The sequence below is a fragment of the Erithacus rubecula genome (assembly GCF_903797595.1).
Source record: "Erithacus rubecula genome assembly, chromosome: 4".
NCBI lineage: Eukaryota > Metazoa > Chordata > Aves > Passeriformes > Muscicapidae > Erithacus > Erithacus rubecula.
Genome location: NC_136686.1, coordinates 4287922 through 4309185, shown reverse-complemented (window position 1 = coordinate 4309185; position 21264 = coordinate 4287922). Strand labels below are relative to the sequence as shown.

Below are 21264 nucleotides of genomic sequence, written 5' to 3'. Positions count from 1 at the left end.
GAAATGTAGCAACTCCTAAGTTGTATCAGCCCCGTACCTGTCACCGGCACGGCTTCCCGAGGCTGCTCGGGTCACGCACTCCTCGCGGGAGAGCACCTGGCCGGGAATGCCCCAAACCTGCAGCACGGTTTCTGTCCCCTGATCTGAGACTGGGTGTTGGGGAAAGGCTCCTCACCCAGGGGATGGTCACGCACTGGAACAGCTCCCCAGGGCAGGGAGCACAGCACCAAGCCTGGCAGAGCCCAGGCCATTCAGTGTTCCTGTGACTCAGAACAGACGGAGGTGCGAAGGCCCCCGGCCCAAGCGCGGTCCCATCGCGCTGTCCCCGGCCAGCACAGCCCGGTCCCGAGGGGACGCTCCCGGTGCGGAGGGGACAGCTCGAGCACGCGCCTCCGCCACGGCACTCGGGTGCCGCCCGCGTGCCCGGGCGCGGGCTCCCGCCAGATTCTCGCTGCGGGCCCTTTAAAGGGCGGGGCGTGGCCGCGCTCCGCGGCGCTGATTGGCTGGGCGCGCCCCCCTCCCGCCCCCTGCCCCAGGCGGGAGCGCGCCCGCGGTGGCGGCGGGAGCGCGCGCGATGGTGGCAGGCGGCGCCGCGCTTCTGCTCCCGCGCCCGCTCCCGCTGCTCGCGCGCGCCGCCGCGGCCAGGATCAGGCCGGCGCTGCCCGGGCGGGCGGGCGCGGGGCGCTGCGGGCTGCGCGCCGGGCGCTGGGGCGCCCTGGCCTTGGCCGTGCCCGCGGCCGTGCCCGCCGGGAGCGGCTGGAAGGAGAGGCCGGGGCGGCGCGGCCCGGCGTGGGCGGCGGAGCGCGGCGCGGAGCGGCCGCCCCGGGGGCTGCTGCGGCGCTTGGGGCTGCTGCTGCGGCTGGGGGTGCGCGCCTGCGGGCTGCTGCTGCGCTTCGGGCCGCTGCTGCTGCTGTACCCGCTGAGCCGGCTGTGGCCCGGCATGGGCCAGCGCTGGCTGCGGCTGCTGCGCAGGGCGGCCGAGGCCGCCGGCCCCACGTGTGTCAAGCTGGGCCAGTGGGCCAGCACCCGCAGGGACCTCTTCTCGGAGGCCTTCTGTGATGAGTTTTCCAAGCTGCACGTCGAGGTGAGCCCGCACCCGTGGGGCCACACCGATGAGCTCTTGAGGAAGGCCTTCGGTGAGGACTGGACGGGCATCCTCACGTTCCCGAGCCGGGAGCCGGTGGGCTCGGGCTGCGTTGCCCAGGTGTACAAAGCCTATGCTGACCTGGCTGCCGTTGCCGGCTCCCGCGCCAAGGAGCTGGAGCGACGCTCGGAGTTCAGGTCCGCCTTTGAAGCGTGGGAAGTGTCAGGATTTAGAGGCCTCCTCGGGTGGCTGAGAAGGAGGAAGAGCGAGGAGATACGGGATGAGGGGAGCAGGGAGGAACTGAGTTCTGCAGACTGCTCCCAGAAAAGTCCTGTGAACACGATGTCCCTTGTGGAGCAGAGGGCCAAGCCAGTCCTGAACGCACATTCGGCATCAGCCAGACATCTCATGCCTGTAGCCATTAAAGTAAGTCCTGTGCCTGGATGGTAGATGTGTGAAAAAGGAGCGTGCTGGGTGAGGTCCGTCCGATTTTAACTCCCGTGGAGAGGAGCAGCTGGCTAGGGCCAGGTACAAGAAGGGAAACTGGCCCTGAGTCTTAGTGTCCTTTCTCAGTGCTTTAGTTCCAGCCAGCCACAATCCACACTTGCAGTGATCCCAGCTCTTCCCAAACAGAAAGCTCAAGATTTGATGTGGCATGTGGGTACTAGGAATGCCTCCACGGGCCAAATTTACATTAAAATAATTAGTATTAAGGTTCGTTGAACCTTCCAGACAGCAAACCTCCTTCTCTGCTCTCATGAAGAAATCTGGAACATAAAAGTGTATTCCAGCAAAGTTTATTAAAAGAAACCATATATTTGAGCAGCTTCAAAGGCGACAGGGTGAGACCGAAAGTGGTGGAAAATGACTGTGGGTGAAACTGTAGTCTCCAGCAGAGATACACTAAATTTGACAGTGATAAAATGTTTCTCTATAACCGAGTCAATGACTTAATGTGAACTCTTCTGAGGACTAGCCGGAGAAGCTGGTTGCCTCCTATTGTAACAAGCTGGGTTCTGTATATTTCAAATGTATCACTTGAGCTCTTTGAAGTGGCGAGTCTGCGGAGTTGATGTTGCCACTGCTCATTCCTGCGCAGGTCCTGCACCCTGGGCTGGTCCACCAAGTCCAGATGGATCTGTTTCTCATGAAGATGGGCAGCCGCCTCATTGGACTTCTCCCTGGGTTCAAGTGGCTCAGTTTGACAGAGATTGTGGAGGAGTTTGAGAAGCTTATGATGCAGCAGGTATGTGCCAGGCCATGGTCCCCAGCTACTGAAACAAAACTGCCCTTTGCTTGTTACTGGCTGGCTCTAACTCTGTTCACACCACATTTTAAATGGTTAGATGAAGGCTGGCTTGTTCTTTACTTCTGTTCTTCAGTCTAATCAAATCACATAATGTTACTGTAGGAAAGCTTGTATGCTCACAAAGTAGCAAAGCAACAAAAAATGTCTTAATTAGATAGAAAATAATTTTCTAGTCTTTGAAAATGTTTACTGAACAGTTAGCTAGCCACAGTCACAGTCCTTTATTGCAACATTGTGAAAGGTGAACACTGGTGAGACATCTCACCTTAGCAAAGAATCTCTCCAAGCAAGTAGTTGGACATGTGGGTTTTTTTCTATAATTTTACATATATGTTTGCAGTCTGTACTCACTAGTCATGTTTGTTCACACTGAGATATATATATATAAGCATAAATAATGTTTTCATAGAAGTTAATAACACATTCTACTTTGTATTATCACCAGACTCACGGTGTCAGTAAAATTTGGAAAACAGATCTGAAAACATCCTGATATACTAATATCTTCTAAAGATACAGTCCTGAAACACTGCTAGTATCAAACATACAAAGATCTCACTGCAGGCTTAATTAGGCTTATGTTTCTGTAAAATGAGCCATTATCTGCTAATGTCATTTTTGTGTGTAGATTGCAGAGTCTGTAACAAGCTGCTGAAAACTTTGATTATTTTCTACAATTGCAAAACCTCTACACAGTTTCCATGCTGGGAACTGTTGACTGTGGTCAGGTGTGACTCGAGGTCATTTGTACCACTTTGGCAGAGCTTGGGTGGATGTGCAGAAGACTGAGGGTTAGAAGAACAGCTGATAGGCTCATTGTAGCTTTTTTCTTTGAATGAACAAGAAGTATTCTTGGATTTTCCACATTGCCAGATAAGGGAGGTGAGGCAAGGTTATTCTGCCTCCTTGAGCAGTAGCAGACAGTAGGAGAGATGCCCTTGTGTCAAGACACTGGATCACTGAAGAACCAAGCCTGGACTTAACACAGTGGATTATTCTGTATGCATTACATTGAATTCCTTCCTGCTATGGCTGCCTCTCTGTCAAGTGAGGATGAGGCTGCAGTTCTTCTATCCTGTCTGCCTGCCCTGCTGTTTGGACAGCATGATTTGGTTCAGGATAGGATTCAGTTTAGGATCTTGTTGCATTTTTGAATATAACATGGTCCTGGTCTATTTTGAGACACCATGCCTCTAGTAAGACACCCATATTTCAAAGGTGTTGGGCTGTGGGCCATCTATTACCCAGTCTGCTCCTCTTCCATCAGGGAGGCTATGAGCATGTAAAAAAGTACCACTTTTTTTTTTTTTTTTTTTTTTGTTTCCATTCTGTCTTTCTGATTAGTTTTGTTGGTGTTGAGCATTGCAACTCAGGATCCTGAAGGTCTAATCCTAGCTGGATATAATTTCCAACCTGCTTTCCTATTTCTCCTTTGAGATTGACTTACGCTATGAAGCCAGAAATCTGGAGCGCTTCCGACACAATTTCCTAGATGTCGATTTTGTGAAGTTTCCAACTCCCCTTTGGCCCTTGGTGACAGCAGATGTTCTAGTGGAAACATTTGAGGTAAGAATTGCAGGGTCTGGGTGTGATGGTAGCAATGAAAAGGCCCCAAGGAGAACATGGCAAGGAGGTGTTTCTTTTTGAGAAGGAGGGATTGGAGGCAGAAGGATGCTTTCTTCTAATTTGCTTAAGAGATTGATGTCCTTCCTCAGTGTCTCTTCCACTCTCTTTGTTTGCAAGCAGTGCATGCCAGAAACAGGTAGCAGACAACTCTGTATAGAAGTAAACACTTGGCCTGAAACCAAGCAGAGCAGCAGCGTGTCCAGCCACCCTGTGCTTGTTTGTACTTTGCAAACCAACACCACACCTCACCTCTCCTCTGTGGTGGGTCAAAGCAAGGAGCTCAGCAATCTGACACTTCCTGATCCTTGCCTCACTTCCCTTGTAGATGTTTGAGTCCCAGATCAAAGCTACTCTCAGGCTTAGTTTTCCTGCAAGAGTGTTTCTGTCCCTGGAATACCATCTGTCTTTCCAAGGAACAAACCCTTGGTTCTCTCACGTTCTCCATCACACTAGGTACAGGCTCTTTCTACCAAGTCCTTCCCAGGGTATTCTCATCACCTTGCCCCCACTCGTGGCACCCAGGTCAAGCTGTGTTGGAAGCTGGGGTGCAGGGGGTGCTTGGCTGCAGCTCTGTCTCTGTTTCAGGAGAGTGAGCCCATTTCACACTACCTGCACGTGGAGATTGGCACGGAGCTGCGGCAGAGGCTGGCCAGGATGGGCATGGACATGCTGCTCAAGATGGTAGGCACTTGGCTGGGGCTGCAAGGGAGGGCTGTTTTCCTGCAGAAGCTATTCAGTTTGGATGATAAGACAATGTGGCTAAAGAGAGAATCCATTTCCTTCCTACCTGGTCTGAGTAAAGCCTGGGCTGATATATCCCTGCCTAGGCTCTGCCACTGCAGAGGGACCATCTGCCTGCACACTGCAGGACTGGCCTGTGCACCTTCATCAGCCTTTGCTCAGGACACCCACTAATCCACTCAATGAATATTCACATATTGCCCAAGTGCCTTAAAGTACAACATTATTAGCAAATGTCATGTGCTCTGCAGAGATTGTGAATGTGACTCAGAGGGAAAACAATGAGCTGGTTTCTTCATTTATCAACTCCTATAAAACTGTCTTTTGATAGGGAGAACTAAATATGGAGTAAAGACAACGAACCTGGCCAGATTCAGCTTCTGGTTATCTAATTCTTCTGCAGCAGAAATAATCCCAAATAATCTAGAAAGGAGTGTTGAGAGGGTGGTGCAAGGGTCTTGTGAGGAGCCACAAGAAGCAGCAGGGAAAAGTTGCAAAAGCTCCTGACAGTACTGAGTGTGTGGGCAGTGTCAGATGAAATGCTGCTGCTAACTGCAGCATTGTCCTAGGGCAATAGTGAACCTCCAGTTCGGGCTCCAGGTAGTATGACAGGCTCTGAAATAGCTTTTACCACTCAGAAAAGCAGTGCTGGAACCAGAATAGCTTTATGCTAAGATTGCTTTCAAATTTTAGGAGTAGAAAATAAAGGCAAAGAAACATTATGTGTATAAGAAAAGCAAGTACCTCTTTCTCGAGTATTCTGCAGTTCAAGTCCCTTGCTGTTCAGGACCCTCAATTTCAAGGGCTGTAGAAGAACTAGAAGAGGTGCAGAGGAAGGCAGATAGGATGATTACTCCTGTGGAATGGCTTCCATACCAGAATGGTGAAATAATTCGGACTCTCAACTCTGGAAAGCAGAAAGATGAGTAGCTTATGACAGAGATTATGCAGTCACGAGTGCACAAGAATGAATATGGATCTGTTGTGTAGAGTTTCTCAGTAAGGAGGACATAAAATTAGCAGAAGTCATTTTTTTTCAGGCAACACCAAAACCATATTTTTTCACACAGCTCTAATTATGTACATGGAAGTTGAACATATTCACAGGAGAAATCCATGAAATACAAAGATAATCTCCTTGGGGCAGGAAGTCCTGCAGTCCCAAGCTGCCAGGAGGGTTGGGGAGGGAAGTACTGTTTTGTTCTTGTCTTCTTTCCAGTCCTTTCTGGTGCTAACTGCTAGCAGAGTCAGAGAAGAGCCACACAGATTTATTTACTCTTCTCTTGTTTTCCTTACTTTTCAATACAGTTGTAATGTGGGTTGGTGTCCTGCACTAGACAAACTTTACCATTCACTGTCACCTTTCCCACTGTATGGCAAACAGCCCGTTCTTACTGCATTAATCTTTGCTAAGGATCACCAATGTGCCCCAGTTTAGGGCTAATTGCCAAAGGGCACTGCCATTCCCTGCTGGGACTCCTGGCTGTCCTACCTGACCTCTAGCAAACACTGGATTTGTTAGCCCATTTAACAAGAATTATCATCTTCTAGGCAAATGGCAGATAGCTAATAAATAGGTTTTTCCTGGGAACTTCCTAGAGGGGAGAGCAGCTCTCCACACATCTAAGTTTTAGTCACTTATCTTTTTGAAGTCAATTCAGAGCTTCTTGCAGTTTATGTCATCTTAAGCCACTCTTCTCACCTTTGTTGCAGAATTCTCCATCATGTTCAGTCCTTTTTAGTTAACTTATTTCATTAGGAACGAAATAAAATTTTAGTAACAAAGCGTGCTTTTGGCTTTGAGATAACATCTTGAGAGAGCAACTAGGTTTTGTGCCCATCACAGAGCAGATGCTTTTAAAACACTGCTGTAAAGAATCAGTTCAAATAACACATTTTTTGGCCGTGACTTCTTGGGCACTTTCCCCCCCACTTTACAAGAGCAGTGATAATCCACGTGTCCTGCATTGTGTCCGCAGAGAGAAGTGCCTGGGGCATTGTGCGGAGCCCAGAGGTGGCAGTGAGCCCTCCATGTGGTGCTCTGCTGGGAGAGAACTGACCACAGGCAGCCCTCTGCCGTTTGCCTGGGGGCTTGGGCGTGACCAGCCTCCTTGCATGGAGCTCTTCTCACTCTTACCTCCCCTCCAGATCTTTGTTGACAACTTCGTCCACGCCGACCTGCACCCGGGCAACATCCTGGTGCAGGGCACGGCCCGGGAGCAGGCGGGGCCGGAGCCGTGCGAGTCGCTGGTGCTGGACCTGTGTGACACGCTGGTGCTGGAGCTGCGGCCGCCCCCGCGGCAGCTGCGCCTGGTGCTGCTGGATGCAGGGATCGTGGCGGAGCTGCAGAGCGCCGACATGCAGAACTTCCGCGCCGTCTTCACCGCCGTGGTCCAGGGACAGGTGAGCGCGACCCTCGCACACAAGATGAGGTTTCCACACTGGCTGACAATCTGATGGCTAAAGTGAGAGTTTTCTATTTCCCCTTAAGATGCTAAGAGAGGCAAGGAGGCTTGCGAGCATCTTGTCTCAAACAGGGATAAGCTGTTCAGCTGCAGCAAGGAGGCTGCCAGAGCAGAGCAATTTCAGGGCCCCAGGAACTAGAAGGTGCTAAGTGGGAAGCATTGTCTGCTCCTTCCTGGTTAGGAGTGCTTCTGCTGCAAGTTAGGACTGCCTGGGTGCCACTGGTGCAGAATCTGCCAGGTTTTGCTAGAGAAGAGGAGGGAATGGGTTAATATTTTGATCTGTGACACATTCCCCTTTGCAGCTTTGCTGCTGGAAGGCCCATACACCTTCCTCCATTGTGGTGTTGTCAGCATCTATAGAGAAGAGGAAGGAAAACAGGTGTGCGTGGAATGATCTGATTTCTGCTAGGCTCCTCCATGTGAGGGGGAACCACATTATCCTCCTCCCCCCTTGAAACTCACTGTCAGATGGGCTAGAGAACACAGTGCTGGTGTCTCCTGCTCATTCTGAGAACAAGCATTGTGCTCATACTTGCCTGTTGCTGTCTCTCAGCTGCAGGGCTCACTAACATGCCTCAAGTGGGACACATTCTGTCTTGGTCTGCTGAAGCACGCCAAAAAATCTGTGCTAAACCCAGTGTCCAGCCCCATCCTGTGCTGCCACAGGCACTTCTGAGCTACTGAAAGCAAGAACTGCAAACATCTGATTGCAAATCACCAGAGCTCAGGCTCTGACTGTGCTGTTCAACCCGTTTCCCAGGGGGAGAGGGTGGCAGAGCTGATCCTGCACCACGCCCGTGCCAACCAGTGCCAGGACATCGAGCGCTTCAAGGCTGAGATGGCAGAACTTGTCACCAAGGTCCGGGGGAACACCATTGCCTTGGGAAAGGCAAGTGCACCATCTCACAGTCCCACCTACCTGCACTTGAGTGCAACTTGGCACTGAAAACTGAAACAAAAAGGTTTTTTGGTCAGCTGTTAAATTCTCCTTGTGTATTCCAGCTTCAGGTGGGACATCTCCTCTCGAGTGTCTTCAAACTACTGATGACCCACAAGGTGAGGTGCTGCAGGTCCTGCCCCTGTCTGCCTTTAATAGCTGGAAAGTCATGTGGGAGGGAGAACTATGGGAACACAAGGAGCTAACGAGGAGGAGGACTGACTTCTGAAATAAACTGCTGGGAGAGGAACTGCAGCAATGCATCCAAGTCTTGCAGGCTGTTTCTCAGGTCTTACACACGCTCTGACAGGCCCAATTCCTGGTTTGGGTTTTTTTTTGGTTTTTTTTTTTTTTTGTTTGTTTTTTTTTTTTTTTTTTTTGTTTTGTTCTGCTTTTTTTGTCACAATACTTCATTTAATGGTTGATCCTGTTTACTAAAAGAAGTATTTTTTTAACATATAGTTTTTCCAACCTTTTTCATATATCTCCTTATAACTGGTTATTTGGGGGACGAGTTTCCACAGTTGCAAACAACCTTGGAAATTGAAAGACCTATGGTGGCTTGAACTAGGGGTGTCAGCCACAGGGCTGCACAGTCCAACTGGTGGAGCTGCATTGTAGTTTCAGGTGTGCAAATGCTCTCCACAGCCTCCTCCCTTCCCTCCCAGCTTAGGCAGAGCTGGTACCTTGGTTGAAGGGGTAACAGAAGAAAATAATGTCCACTGAGTCCACTCAGTCTGTTGTGGTTCTAGGTGAAGCTTGAGAGCAATTTTGCTTCCATCATCTTTGCCATCATGGTTCTGGAAGGACTGGGACGTTCACTGGACCCTGAACTGGACATCCTGGAGGCAGCTAAGCCACTGCTCATCAAAACTGCAGCTTCTGCCCTCAAATAGACTGGTGTGGCTGCTGCCCTCTCACTGTGGGGGGTTAGCTGTGCTACCTGACACAGAGTGAAGCTCAAGGTGAGAAGTCACGGGTACCCCAGGGATGTGGTGTGTAGTGGCTGCTCTCCACTAATGCTGCCTTCAGTCATTTCAGCCAAGCACCAGCTATGGGATGGAATGCCTGAATTTCCAGAAAGCAGGAAGAATTTGCACAATTGGACATTTCTCCCTCAATGTACATTTCTAACAGCTAATGTGCTCTGGTAGTTTTTAAAAACATCTTCAAAAAGATGGTCATTGATCAAGTCTGTTTTAAAATATATCAGGTTAAATATTTAATTTACTGACTTACCTGTCATTGTGGTATGAGAAATGATGTTCTAGCATCACTTAAGCAACACATTCAGGCTGAAAAAGCCAGTCAAACTTTTGTACTTTCAACTTCTACTTTTATGGTAGAAGTGTCCTAACATCCTGCACGTAGTGGTCTGTTCTTAGTCATTTTGGATGACAACAACAGACTATTTCAATTTGTTTTCAAACTTCTGTACCTAGTACATTATGATAGGAGTTTGGATTATAAACAACATAATAAAATATTTACCTAGGCAGAAAAGCCTAATTCCATAATAAAAAACATCTTCTGGAAATATTTGTCCTGTGTTTTTTTCCCTCTTTGTGATTTTCTCTACTACCCTCCCTGGTGCTCCCCTGGTTTCACTCTACTCAAAACCTTAACTGATATGCAGATACTTAGGGGTTTTTTCCAACAGGTTTCAAAACAGAGTCCAAGCATTTTCCTGATGGATCAAAACCACATTGTGAATGTTTAAAGTCAAATAAAGCCAGCAGAAGAGCTGGATTACATGTGACATTTACATATTTTAATGGAAGCATTAAAATTATTTTATGGCTGAATTTTAATAGTGAGAAATACAGTCCATGAATGATTGGAAATAGTGTGGTACTGAATATATTCCCAAACATACCCTGTGTGAAACAGCAGTGGAGCAGGATCTCTGCAGTGGTGTGTTCTCAGGTGGTTAAGCAATGAAGAGAAAGTGCAAAAGCAATCTGCTGTTTTATGATGAATAGCATATAAATGAAGTCTGAAAAATAAGTTTAGATTCAGCTCAGTATATTTCATGTACTTTCCTTTAATCAGTGCATATTCCATTTGCAAGAGCACAAGGATAAAAGCAGGAGTAGAGTTTAACACCTTGTAAGTTTTCAGGCTGGTTTCTTTAAGTCTAGAGTCATAAGTAGGCAGAGCATTGTTCTAACTAGCACATTATTTTATGTAAAAGAGAACTCAAACAAGAAAAGAAGCAAGCAATCACCAAACATTACCTAAAGAAAATCTCCATGTGCCACCAGCACCCATGTGCCCTCAGCAGGGTGTGTGCCAGATCTGGGGCACAACCAACCAAGTTCTTGCTGAGCAAATTGCAGCAGACTTTTCCAGACACTCAACAGAGTGGAAACTGTTCCAAATAATGGGATTTCATGTCTAAAATGCAAAACTAAGCCTCCATAATCTGAAGCAAGTTAAATTTTTTTCAGACCTTAACTTGGATATGTTGTTTGTTAAAGCCTTCACCTTCTATTTAAGTCCATCCTTCCTTTTCCCTCTTTTTTTTTTTTTTTCTTTGAGCAAAAATCTGAGGAGGGCTCATGCACATTATGGATGCTTAAGTTTAAAAATACCCATTTTAGCTATTAAGGTCTCAGAGTAGCTTGTAAACATCTGGATAAGAGACTCAACTTTGTCTTTTTAGGGAAAAGCTGAAGGCATAGTCTCTCCATTATCCCTGGAGGAATGCAGTCTGACACTTACTGCTAGGAAACTGCTGGCCATTCAGAAGATTTGGCAGGATTTCAAAGGTGCTCCCTTTTACAAGTTTTCTTAATTTTACCTTTTTCTTTTCTTTTTTTTAAGCAACTGCCATTATCACTGGTGCTGTATTCTAGTAAGAGACATACATTTTTCTAATGTGCCAGAAAATGTGTATCATGTTTCTAAGTGTACACAGAAGTAAAGAAGTCAGGCTGAATTTAAATTTTGTATCTAGTTTGGTTCTAGGCATTACTTGAAACAAGGTATCACATATATTGTATTCATTTTAGCATAATTCTGTGTAAAATAAAGACATTTCCATGTAGCTCTAACTGTTTCAGCAAATAAATTATGCCATGACTATTATAATTTCCTAAATACCCCTCTGTAACTTCTGGTTATCCATTGCTGCACCACAGGGAATTTTGTACCTCAGATGATGTGAGCAAGGGGGAGCACTTCAGGATGTGACAGGCTTAACCTCCTCCTCCTCTCCTTTGTCACCTCCACTCATCAAAGTGCAATGAACTAAGAAACCCCTCATTTCAGGAAAGTGCCTCTAGATGTGCCCTGCTGCTCCCTGTCAGCAGAGGGGAAGCCAGTGACCCCAGGAAGAAAGGCAGGTAAAGGACAGAGCATGGAAGTGCACTCTGGCTGCAGTGAAAAGGAGGTTATACATCCCCAGGAGTCCTAATGCCACCTGTCACAACTCTGCCCTGGCACAGTGACTCACACCTGACAGGACAGAGCAGGCTGTGAGCTCCAGGCCCTGCTCACCCTGTGCAGCTTCCTTACATGAGCAGGGATGTCTGGAGCAGCAGAAGGTTCTGTTCCCTGAGGTACTGCTGGAGGGCACGGAGTTTCTGGCCTTCTTTTTCCATCTTCAAATTAGAACTCTCTCTCCTCTGGAACACTCTCACTTTGGCAGCCTGGTGCTGGTTTTGCTCTTTGTCCTTCTCCTGGGATTCTTGTTCCAGCACTTCCTGCTGTGACTGCATTCTGCTCCTCAGGAACTGCTACATAAAGACATTCAAAACTGTACAGTCAGCCTTCATGTCAAATTCCATCCCCACTTTTCATCTCTGTCCAGTTCTGGGGCCCCCAGCAGAAGATGGACTGGACCTACTGGAGTGAGTCCAGAGTAGGATCATGAAGATGCTCAGAGGGCTGGAGCACCTCTGCTGTGGAGCCAGGCTGAGAGAGCTGGGGTTATTCAGCCTGGAGAAGTGAAGGCTCTGGGCAGACATTAGAGCACTGGAAGGCTACAAGAGCTGGAGAGGGAATTTTTACCAGGGTATGGAGGGATAGGACAAGGGGGAATTGCTTTAAACTGAAAAAGAAGCAGTTTAGATTAGATATTAGGAAGAAATTCTTCCCTGTGAGGGTGTAGAGGTTCTGGCACAGGTTGCCCAGAGAAGCTGTGGCTGCTCCATCCCTGGCAGTGTCCAAGGCCAGTCTGGATGGAGCTCTGAGCAACCTGAGATAGTGGAAAGTATCCCTGTCCATGACAGGGGGTTGGAAGTGGATTAATACAATCCAAATCATCCTCCAGAACTATGATTCTCACTAGAAGAAGTCAGAAATAGATATAATGTATGGAAATTCATTCCTTGCATGCAGAAACACTTATTTTATGGCAGAGACAGGGAATTTTACTTCATCTTTATACACATGCCAAAAAAATGTTACCCTTTTTATCTCTAAATGATATATTGGATGTAAAACAGGTGAAATACACAAATACTCTTAATACTGACACTGCTGGAATCACAGCAGAAGAGGAAAATAACTTCTGGAATTGCCCTTACCAGCCTTCCTTTCTCTTGTTCACAGGCCCTTTTGTTGCTTTCTGCCTGCAACTCCTCTCTCTGCAAACGCTGTGTCTTTAAGAACTGAATCCTCTGCCTTGCCTTTCTCTCCTCCTCCTCTCGAAAGAAGGATTCCTTCCTGCTCCTCTCAGCAGCCTGGAGCAGTGCCATGTGCTGCAAAGCTCTCTCTTTGTGCTCCAGCTGTTTCTCCAGCCCTTGCAATGTTCTCTGATGCAATCGCTGCCTGTTTCCAAAACAAAATTTCTCAAATTTCTCATAAAGAGCAATAAAAAAAGAAAGACAGTGCATAAGACAAAAAGCAGATATTTTGGCAATCTATGTTCAGTTAATATTGCAGAACTCTTTGTTAGGTTATGAGGATTAAACCTGTGTCCAGAACAGAGGCAGCAAAAGCCCCAAATGGGCTGGTGCCTGATGTCAGCACTTTTGGTCTGGGAACAGGATGGGAGGGAATTTGCCCTTGAGGATAATGCTGTACACCCACTCCCTCACACCTCAGCACCAATTTTATTCCCAGTAGAGAACCACTGTGACCCCTCTGCAGAGTCCAGCAAAAAGCACAACATGGGATGTGCAGGGACTGAAGGAGAGCAGCAGGGTGCAGGTGTTACCAACCTTCCAACATTTAGCACAAAAAGCAGTCAGCTCCCAGCATCACCTCTGGCTGTCCCTGCGCAGCTGGCGTCGGGTGCCATCTGCCTCTTGCTGCTGCTCCCTCTCCTGCTGCCTCTGTTCCTCTTGCCACCTTTTGTGCTCAATCTTGGCTCTGTTCAAGTCCAGCTCTTTCCACCTCTCCTGAGATGCACCACTGAGGACTGATTTCTAAGAGGAAAAAAAGTAAACTGAACCCTTAGTCCCAACAGTGTATTTTTTAACACAAACTGTAAACACACAAAACCAGAACACCCCTGTTTTAATGTCACTCCTGAGGCCTAGAAGCTACAAAGGCTCACAAATAATGATATTTATGTAATGCTGATTCCCATCCATGAATACACTGAGGATGATGCTAAAACCTGTAAAAAACATTAGGCTTAATCAAGAAAGAGGTGCCTGAAAATCCAGTCTTAAGAGTTCTCCACAGGTGAGTAGGCTGTGCTGTTGTGGTGTTGAGCCAATGCCTAAAGCTCCCCAGTCTTTGGGTCAACTTCTGGATTGGATGGAAAATCCAGGTTCTGACCACAAAACATGATTATGTATTCCTTACCAGATTTTATTAGCAAGAGAAATACCTGCCCCCCTCTGGCCAAACCCAGAACATTCCTTGAATTCTCTGCAGTTGATTTAACTCTTCACCTCTTGTCTGAGTTTTCTACCCATGCCCAAGCAATCCTCTTGTTCACTACAGCAGTAGCTTCATTTCAATGGTGTAGTGTTGCTGATTTGTGTTTTTAAATGCACTGTGCCATGTACAGAGGTGAAGGAGCACCTAAAAGGCCTCTTTTCACAGCCATAGTGAAATATTTATTTGTTTTTGTACCCCTTACAGTGCCCTTTATGAGGGAAGTGCAAGTAACCACCACCAAACCTTTAGATGTATTCCAGTTTACATTGCTAGAGCTGTTTAGGGCTGGAACAGAATTACCCCAAAATATTTTCCTCTGTCAAATGCATCCTGCTTCCTCCTATTCCCAGGTGCAGTTAGCATGTTCCTGCTGCATCAGCTGCTCTTCTGCAAACAGAATGTCTCCTTCCAGTGCTTTCCTAGGGACAACTCAAATACCACAAGCTGGAAAACACTACAAGACTTTCAAACAATGCTTCTGCCAGTCTTACCATTTTGACTGGTTTCTCTTAACACATTGATCTGTATGGCTTCCCAGGGGCTGTAAACAGCTTTGTTATCCAGTGTATTGCTATTCTTAGCAAAAAAATATACCTTGTGGGTGTTTGTGTTCAGTGACACACACAAGGAGAGATCAAAGAAAGAATCAAAGGTGTTTTATAGGTGGGAGTGAACAAATTATGTTTTCCAGCAGGCAAAGTATCAGCCTAAGGATCAGGAGACTTCTAGTTCCACCCTTGTCCTAACATGCACTCTTTGCTGTGGGCCTCAGATGACTGCCTAAACTTTCTCCTTTTTTGCTTTTAGTACCTGTAAAAGAGGAATTTTTTTATATTTTTATTTTTTTTATTTTTTGCTATCTATTAGAGCTGGCTGAGAAGCTTGTTTAGAAGAGCTTAAATGTAACATTCAAAAACATTCTGTTAAAAGTGCTGAGCAAAAATACCACACATGCCCTGCCCTGCACAACATGGGTTCCCAAGTGGAGTCCTTAAGTTTCTATTTATGCATAACCATTATTGTACACATGCATCATTTTTGTTGCAGCAAAAACCTTTGTGAAAGATCAAAGGAGAGAACATTCTAACAAGACATAAACAAATCCCTTCATCCTAGGAACTAAACCTGGTTTGGACCAAATACTCACTGTGGTGCTTTTGTCTTTTAGAAGATTTGGGGGATGTGTGGATCTCCCAGCCAGCAGGTTGGTGGTGCTGTGTGGTCTCTGCACACGAAGGGCTGATCTGATGATCAGGCTGTCTTTCTCCAGGGACTGATTCACTTGGGCAAAGAAGCTCTGGTGCCTGAAAGGAACCAAGGCACTGCTTCCCAGGGAAGGGCTCCTCTGGGAGTGCTGCACTGGAGCTTCTGCCACTCTGGACTCAAAAAGGCCTGTCAAATAAATTAGGGCAAAGATGTGAGAATATAGGAGGCTTATAAAAAGAAAGCAAATTAAAAGAACAAAAGGTCTGCTCATATGAAATATATTCCAGCAAGGATTTTATAACATTTTCCTTTCAGGAAGTGGGACAGATTTTAGTCTCTACAGACAAGGTTCCAGCTTTTCAGAAACAAGCTGCTTGCCATTGTATTTAGGCAAGAGTTTTGCCTAACCCTTCTTACAGCCACTCAGGCTAAAGAATTGTTTACATGGTATCTCACAGACAGGCATGAACTGCTCTGAGATGAGTAAAAATGATAAACTGAGAGACAGGAGATATCAGCATGGGCACAACCCTGCTAACACAACTTTTGGGTAATTAAGAACATGAGCAGAGTTTGTTCACACCTTTCAGCTAAGTTCAGGGCAGACCTGAGTGGCAACTGTTGCATGGAATGATGCTGGAACACCAGCTGGGAGGAAATGTGCACTCCTGTTTGACTTTTCATTCTCCCTCTTCCAGCAGTGTCACAAATAACAGAAAAAGCTTTAGGCTTTCAGAATCCTCTCTTAGATTCCTGCAATTGCCACAAAGCTGAGAACAGCAACAAATTGATCAAAATCATGATCCAGCACCTTCTGGCTGTTCAGGGAACAAAATTTCATCAGTGACATTATAAAGCAGAAATTTTCAGCACAGATAAGAGGATTGTTCTGCAGAATTATCCTGGTGAAATCTTGTTGCTATTCACAGTCACAGTTAATGTTATGTATTCATTTTTAAAGTAAGGAAATATTTATTTCTACTGAGCTCTGTGATATAGGTTAAAAACTCCAAAAGCTGCTACTGTACTATCTGAGCTACAAAAGACAAAAAATCTCCACTTCCATCTGAAAATTCTTTCACCTTGAGAGAAGATGAATAACTTCTCAAGCCATAATACCATTAATACCTATATATAAATATGGCATTTTGGTATTTTCTTGTGAAGAACCAAGAATTATGGTGACAGATGTTATACATGTTGCATCCTGATATTATGTGCTAAGTTTTATGTTTGGGTAAAAGAGTAACAGTTCCAATACCATGCTCATGTTCAAAATTAGCTTCAGTTTCAGCATCCTGCTGTCTGCTCTCTGCTTCTTCCTTGTGATGTGTCTCCATTAACCAGCTGTCTGTGTTGACAGCAGCATCGACCACAGCATGAGCCATCCCCCTCTGAGGGCCCTAGAAATAGCAAGAAATGCAACCATAATCCAGACCTGATTAGGAAAATAATAGGTTTGTTTAATGAATTTACAGTGTAAGATCTTAACTTGTAACTGAAATTTAAGAGAGAATGAAAAAAAAACCAAACAAACCAAATTCTGTGAGACTTGTTTACTAAAGAAAGAGCTCTTAGGTAATTTCTGATCACTTCCTGAGTTTTCCTATGTCTCCAAATGACCTAAAGTACTCCTGCATGAAAGGGTCCAAACTGGTACAAAAGAGATCAGGCCAGAGGAGCTCTGGTTGAAAGAGAGCCCTGCTGCTAGCATGTGCCAGAATTTGGATTCTAACCCTTGCAGAGCAATGGAGACAAGTGTGGCACCTCCTCACCCAATGCCCTGATCACAAGCACCAAATCAGCTGCTGAGGACTACACAAGTCTCTCGTGATCCTTGACTGGAAGAGGGGACACCTCTAACAGAGTGCAGAAGTATGTTGAAAGAATCATGCAAGACACTGCCTTGGTAGGAACAATCCCTACTGTATTCCTTATCCAATATCAAGTCTTCTGACACTTCTTCCTTTTCTTGCCTTTTCCTCCTTCACATAGAAGCAGAATGTAGAGGGATTGGGCTATGCAACACTTCTTATATTCTGAATCCATGGAAGATATTCTAGAAGCCTGCTCCAGCCAGGGACAATGAGGGATTATAGCTCTCTTCCCAAAGGAAGACAGTGCAAAGTCTCTCCATTCTATAGCAGGCAGGCATAAGGACCAGGCCTTAAACCTCTAAGTAATTGCTTAGTGACAATGGTAGTAAACTTGAAGTAACAAAGCAGATATTTACACAAAGAGCAGACCATATATTAACAGAAGAGCCAGGGTGAAGCACTTTTTACCTTCTCAGTTTCTATAGCCTCACAGTTCTCCTCCAAACAAGACCTAACATCTTTTGGAATGTTTTCTGTCTCCAACCTCTTCTTTTCCTTTTCCTCTCTGGAAACACTTTCTGAAGATGCAATCCTCAATTCAGACAGTTCCTGCTCTATTTTCTTGCTGAGCTTTTCTTCAGACAAGCTTGCCCTGGGGATGAAGGCATTTTCCTGCTGCACTTTGCACTCTGCAGGCCGTGTGGGTTCCCAGGCTCCAAGGCAGCACTGGGGAAGCGAGGTCCACCCCCAGCTGCACTTGGCACAGGGATGAGTGGAATACAGAGCCCCTGGGCAGCAATCCAGCTCCAGGTGACCCTGTCTGCACTGCCCTGAGGCTCTGTAACCTGGTGCCACAAGGTATGGGTAATCCAAGCTTGAATCTACCACCATCTGCCGGGCTGCCAAAGGCATCTGCAGCTCCAGGATGATGCGTTCGCTTAGGGGTAGAGGAATCCGCAGAGCTTGGACAGAAGACACCTCCTTAGTCTGCCCATTCCAGAAATTCACAAGCACTCCTCTTTCATTGTGTGCTGTACATATTGGGGAAAAAAAAAAAGCAAGTAATGTATAAGCAGTGTGTCAATCCTTGTGATTTATCTCCTAGAGAGCAGGAGATAAAAGTAATGACATGTTTTTCAGACACTTGTGTAACAACTTCCGTGATTTTTTTCTTTACAAGTTTAAAATTTGACTTTCTCCTGAATTTCCTGTGAGGAGACAGCAGATATAAAAAAATCTCACTTGCCACAGCAGGTGGGATTTTACCCTGAAATAGTTGGAAAGCAGACTAACAGATAATCAGGTGACCCTCAGGAGGACCAGAAATGTTTTTGTGTTGGGATGATGCTACTATCCTCAACCCCTAACTTTTTAGGAAGTTTTCACTCACAGAACAAAGCAAAGGCAAATTCTATGAACTGTGTTAAATCTAACAGTGAAAAAGTGCCAACAATAAAAACACATTGAAGAGAACTCAAACAGCAGGAGGCAAATCCAGTGCTGCTAAGAAAACCAAAACACCCAAAGCAAGTACCTAAAGGTGCCTGTGTGTTCTCCACAACCCTGAGCACAGTGCCAGGGCCAAAACGTTTGGCTGGAGCCTCCCATGGTGCCAAGACCCTGTCCCCTGGAGCAAGAGGGTGTCGCCGGGCGTCCTCGTAGTGCAGAATGTCATAGAGAGGTGTTTCCTGCCAGCCACGCTGGACCTTGCCCTTCAGAGCACAACTTTGGTCAAACTCAATTAAAAAGCCTTCCCTGGAGCCCTGGAAGAGTAAAACGTGGTTTGCAAGGCAATTTGCAAGGTCTAATTAACAGCCAAGCTTAAGTGCTAAGAGGGAAGTGGCAGAAATCCCAGGAAGTGGAATGTGATCTGGGAATGCAGCTTTCCTCTTCTACCAGGGTTTCACTGTACTGTGTCTGTACCACTTTAAAAGTAAATAAAAAGCTGGGGCTTAAAGGGCTGACAGGTTTTCTCTTCCTTTCACTTTGGACTTAGATTTTAGTAACAACACGGTTAGCAAGCTAAAGCAGGAGTCTACCAGGAAAATCTCCCACCAGAAAAAGAGCAGCCAAAAAAACCGTGTATGATGCAGTTCACTACCCTCACAAAGATAACAAACAATCCTTCAGCAATCAGAAGGGTAACAAAGCAGTAAAAAGTCACAACTGTCGTAAATTTAAATACTTTAATTGAAACTTTCAGCAGTGAGTGAGGGCAAGATCTATTGCCAGAATCTCAGCCTTCTCTGCAGATCTTTGAATGCACTTACACAAATAATACTGTCAGCTCCTACTCCAGCTGATGTCACTCATGCCTGTAGCTGTCCCAATCTGTTCTAGCCCACACTGAGGTTTACAGACATCCTCACCTACACTTGTACCAAAATCTATTTAACTAACTTGCAAAATCCAAAATGAACTGGATTTTAAAAGAAAATCTGCAGGGGGAATTTTCCATCTGGCATCCAAAACTATCTTGCAATTCCCAGAAACACAGATGGAAAAGAATAAAGAAAGCTCTCAGTTTGGTGAAGAGGCAGTGGACCCTGGAGACAAACATTTGGATTACTAACTGTTGTTTAGCTAACCAACTCTGCTGCCAGGTTAGGGAAAAGCAGACAATAGGGATAAGGGACCTGTTTTGTCTGTCTCTGAATAAAAACCCATTATAACAACAAAAACTCAGTGATCTCCAGGCTGTTCCTACTTGCAGGGCTCCTCACAGCAAGCAGCCAGCACCAGGTAACAGATGAAAACAGTGTGGGGAGGCAACAGTGGCTATGAAGTGCACTGTGACACTGGAGAGCCACCCCACAGCAAGGCTTGGGGCTGGTGAGGTGTGGGAAGAACAGAGAAAAAACCATACATGTGTTTACAGCCAAGTTCCCAATAAACAGTTACCTTCACCTCCTGGACAATGTGGCCCAGGTAGTAAAAGCCATCAGTGTCTCTCCTTGCCAACACACGAGCTCCCCTCAGGACACGGGAGGCCTCTGGAGATGAACCAGTGAAATTCCTTTTGGTTGAGGGTATCAAGGGTCTGCAAAAGGGACCTGGGCTCCATGCACAAACAGGACAGCTGTGGAAAACAAAAATATAAAAAGTAATGAAAGCCTTGGCAACAGATACTCTGTAATTTACTGCAGTGCAGACAAACTAAATCAACACAGAACAAAACCCCACTCTGCAATAACTTTGTTTCTCAGCTTTTTCTTTTCTGCTTTTCCAGGAACCCACCTACAGATTATGAGCTTACTGTGTTATTGGACATGTTGGCAGCAGAGAGCTACAGGAATCCTTATTAGCTGTGTGGCAGCACTGGACATGTGAGATGGACGTGGAGCTCACCTGGAAAGGGGAAGGAGGAGATGGAAGCAGAAAATGAGCATGATTTTTGAACACTTAAATCCTCAATCAGGAATATTGCCTACAGAGTTGAAATTTACTTTTAGCTTATTACATCTCTTCATAATTCTTCCACTGTATCTTGTGGTACTATGTTGCTTAACTGTGAATTCATCACAAATGGTTTTGATTTTGAGAAATCAAGTTTGGAAAGAACGTGGCAACATGTTGCACATAGTAAGTAAAAACAGTGGTTGAAAAGTTTGCTGCTATTCCCTGTAAGCTGCTGAAAATGCATTAGGGATGCTACAAGGCTCAGAGGAGGAGGGAAATTAAAATTCCTTAACTACGTGGCTATCCACAGCTGTTTCAGCTAAGGATGTCAGGTGTTTGGGGTGTTAACAGATGGAGAAGATATTATTGGTTTTTAAAAATATCTTCAGGAGAGTCATAGAAGCTCTTCTCCAGTAATTTGTGGAGTGCTATCTAACAAAGATCCAGTAGGAGCTACAAGTGTGGATTAATCTTACATTGGCCACATACCTTGTCAGGAGGAGAGTGTTGGATTCCTTGAAAGAACTCCCCTGATAGACTGGTTAATTTCTCCATTATTTTTTGTTTGTTTCCTTCGTGATCACCTCAGTGTCCCAGAAGGCACGTCATGTGCACTACTGGATGGAACACTGCAGTTAGCAGGCAGGTGCACCACTGCGGGAGAGGGAAAAGGGAAAGAACAAAACTCTCTCAGATGCTCGGGTGGCAATTCTGTACTGGCTCTATCTGTGCCGAGGCGTCGCCCCTGCGCTCCCGCTCCGACAGCCGGTCCAGAGAGCGGGAGAGGCTCCGCACCAGCAGCGAAACCCCGGCCCTGAGGGCGAGTCTCTCATCCCGGTCCT

At 46.1% G+C, this 21264-nt stretch overlaps 2 protein-coding genes across 3 annotated transcripts; one reads left to right on the top strand and one right to left on the bottom strand.

The window, feature by feature from the left end:
• Positions 1–544: 544 nt before the first annotated feature.
• Positions 545–9699, top strand: ADCK2 (aarF domain containing kinase 2). The gene is made up of 8 exons (XM_079304782.1): positions 545–1510; positions 2184–2330; positions 3831–3959; positions 4605–4700; positions 6909–7163; positions 7986–8114; positions 8228–8281; positions 8915–9699. Exons 1-8 carry the CDS (start codon positions 575–577, stop codon positions 9056–9058), a joined length of 1890 nt encoding a protein of 629 aa, XP_079160908.1. The 5' UTR covers positions 545–574; the 3' UTR covers positions 9059–9699.
• Positions 9700–10190: 491 nt separating this feature from the next.
• LOC306801594 (uncharacterized protein) lies at positions 10191–21068 on the bottom strand. Of its 2 annotated transcripts, XM_079304774.1 has the most exons (10): positions 20912–21068; positions 20280–20371; positions 19925–20102; positions 18558–18786; positions 17492–18054; positions 16468–16609; positions 15148–15392; positions 13374–13537; positions 12695–12938; positions 10191–11902 (listed from the first exon to the last, which is right to left on the bottom strand). In XM_079304774.1, the coding sequence occupies exons 1-10, from the start codon at positions 20975–20977 to the stop codon at positions 11678–11680; spliced, it is 2148 nt and encodes a 715-aa protein (XP_079160900.1). In that variant the 5' UTR covers positions 20978–21068; the 3' UTR covers positions 10191–11677. The 2 variants fall into 2 exon arrangements, with proteins under 2 accessions (XP_079160900.1, XP_079160901.1); XM_079304775.1 differs by lacking the exons at positions 20280–20371; positions 20912–21068 and adding an exon at positions 20372–20450.
• Positions 21069–21264: the final 196 nt, after the last annotated feature.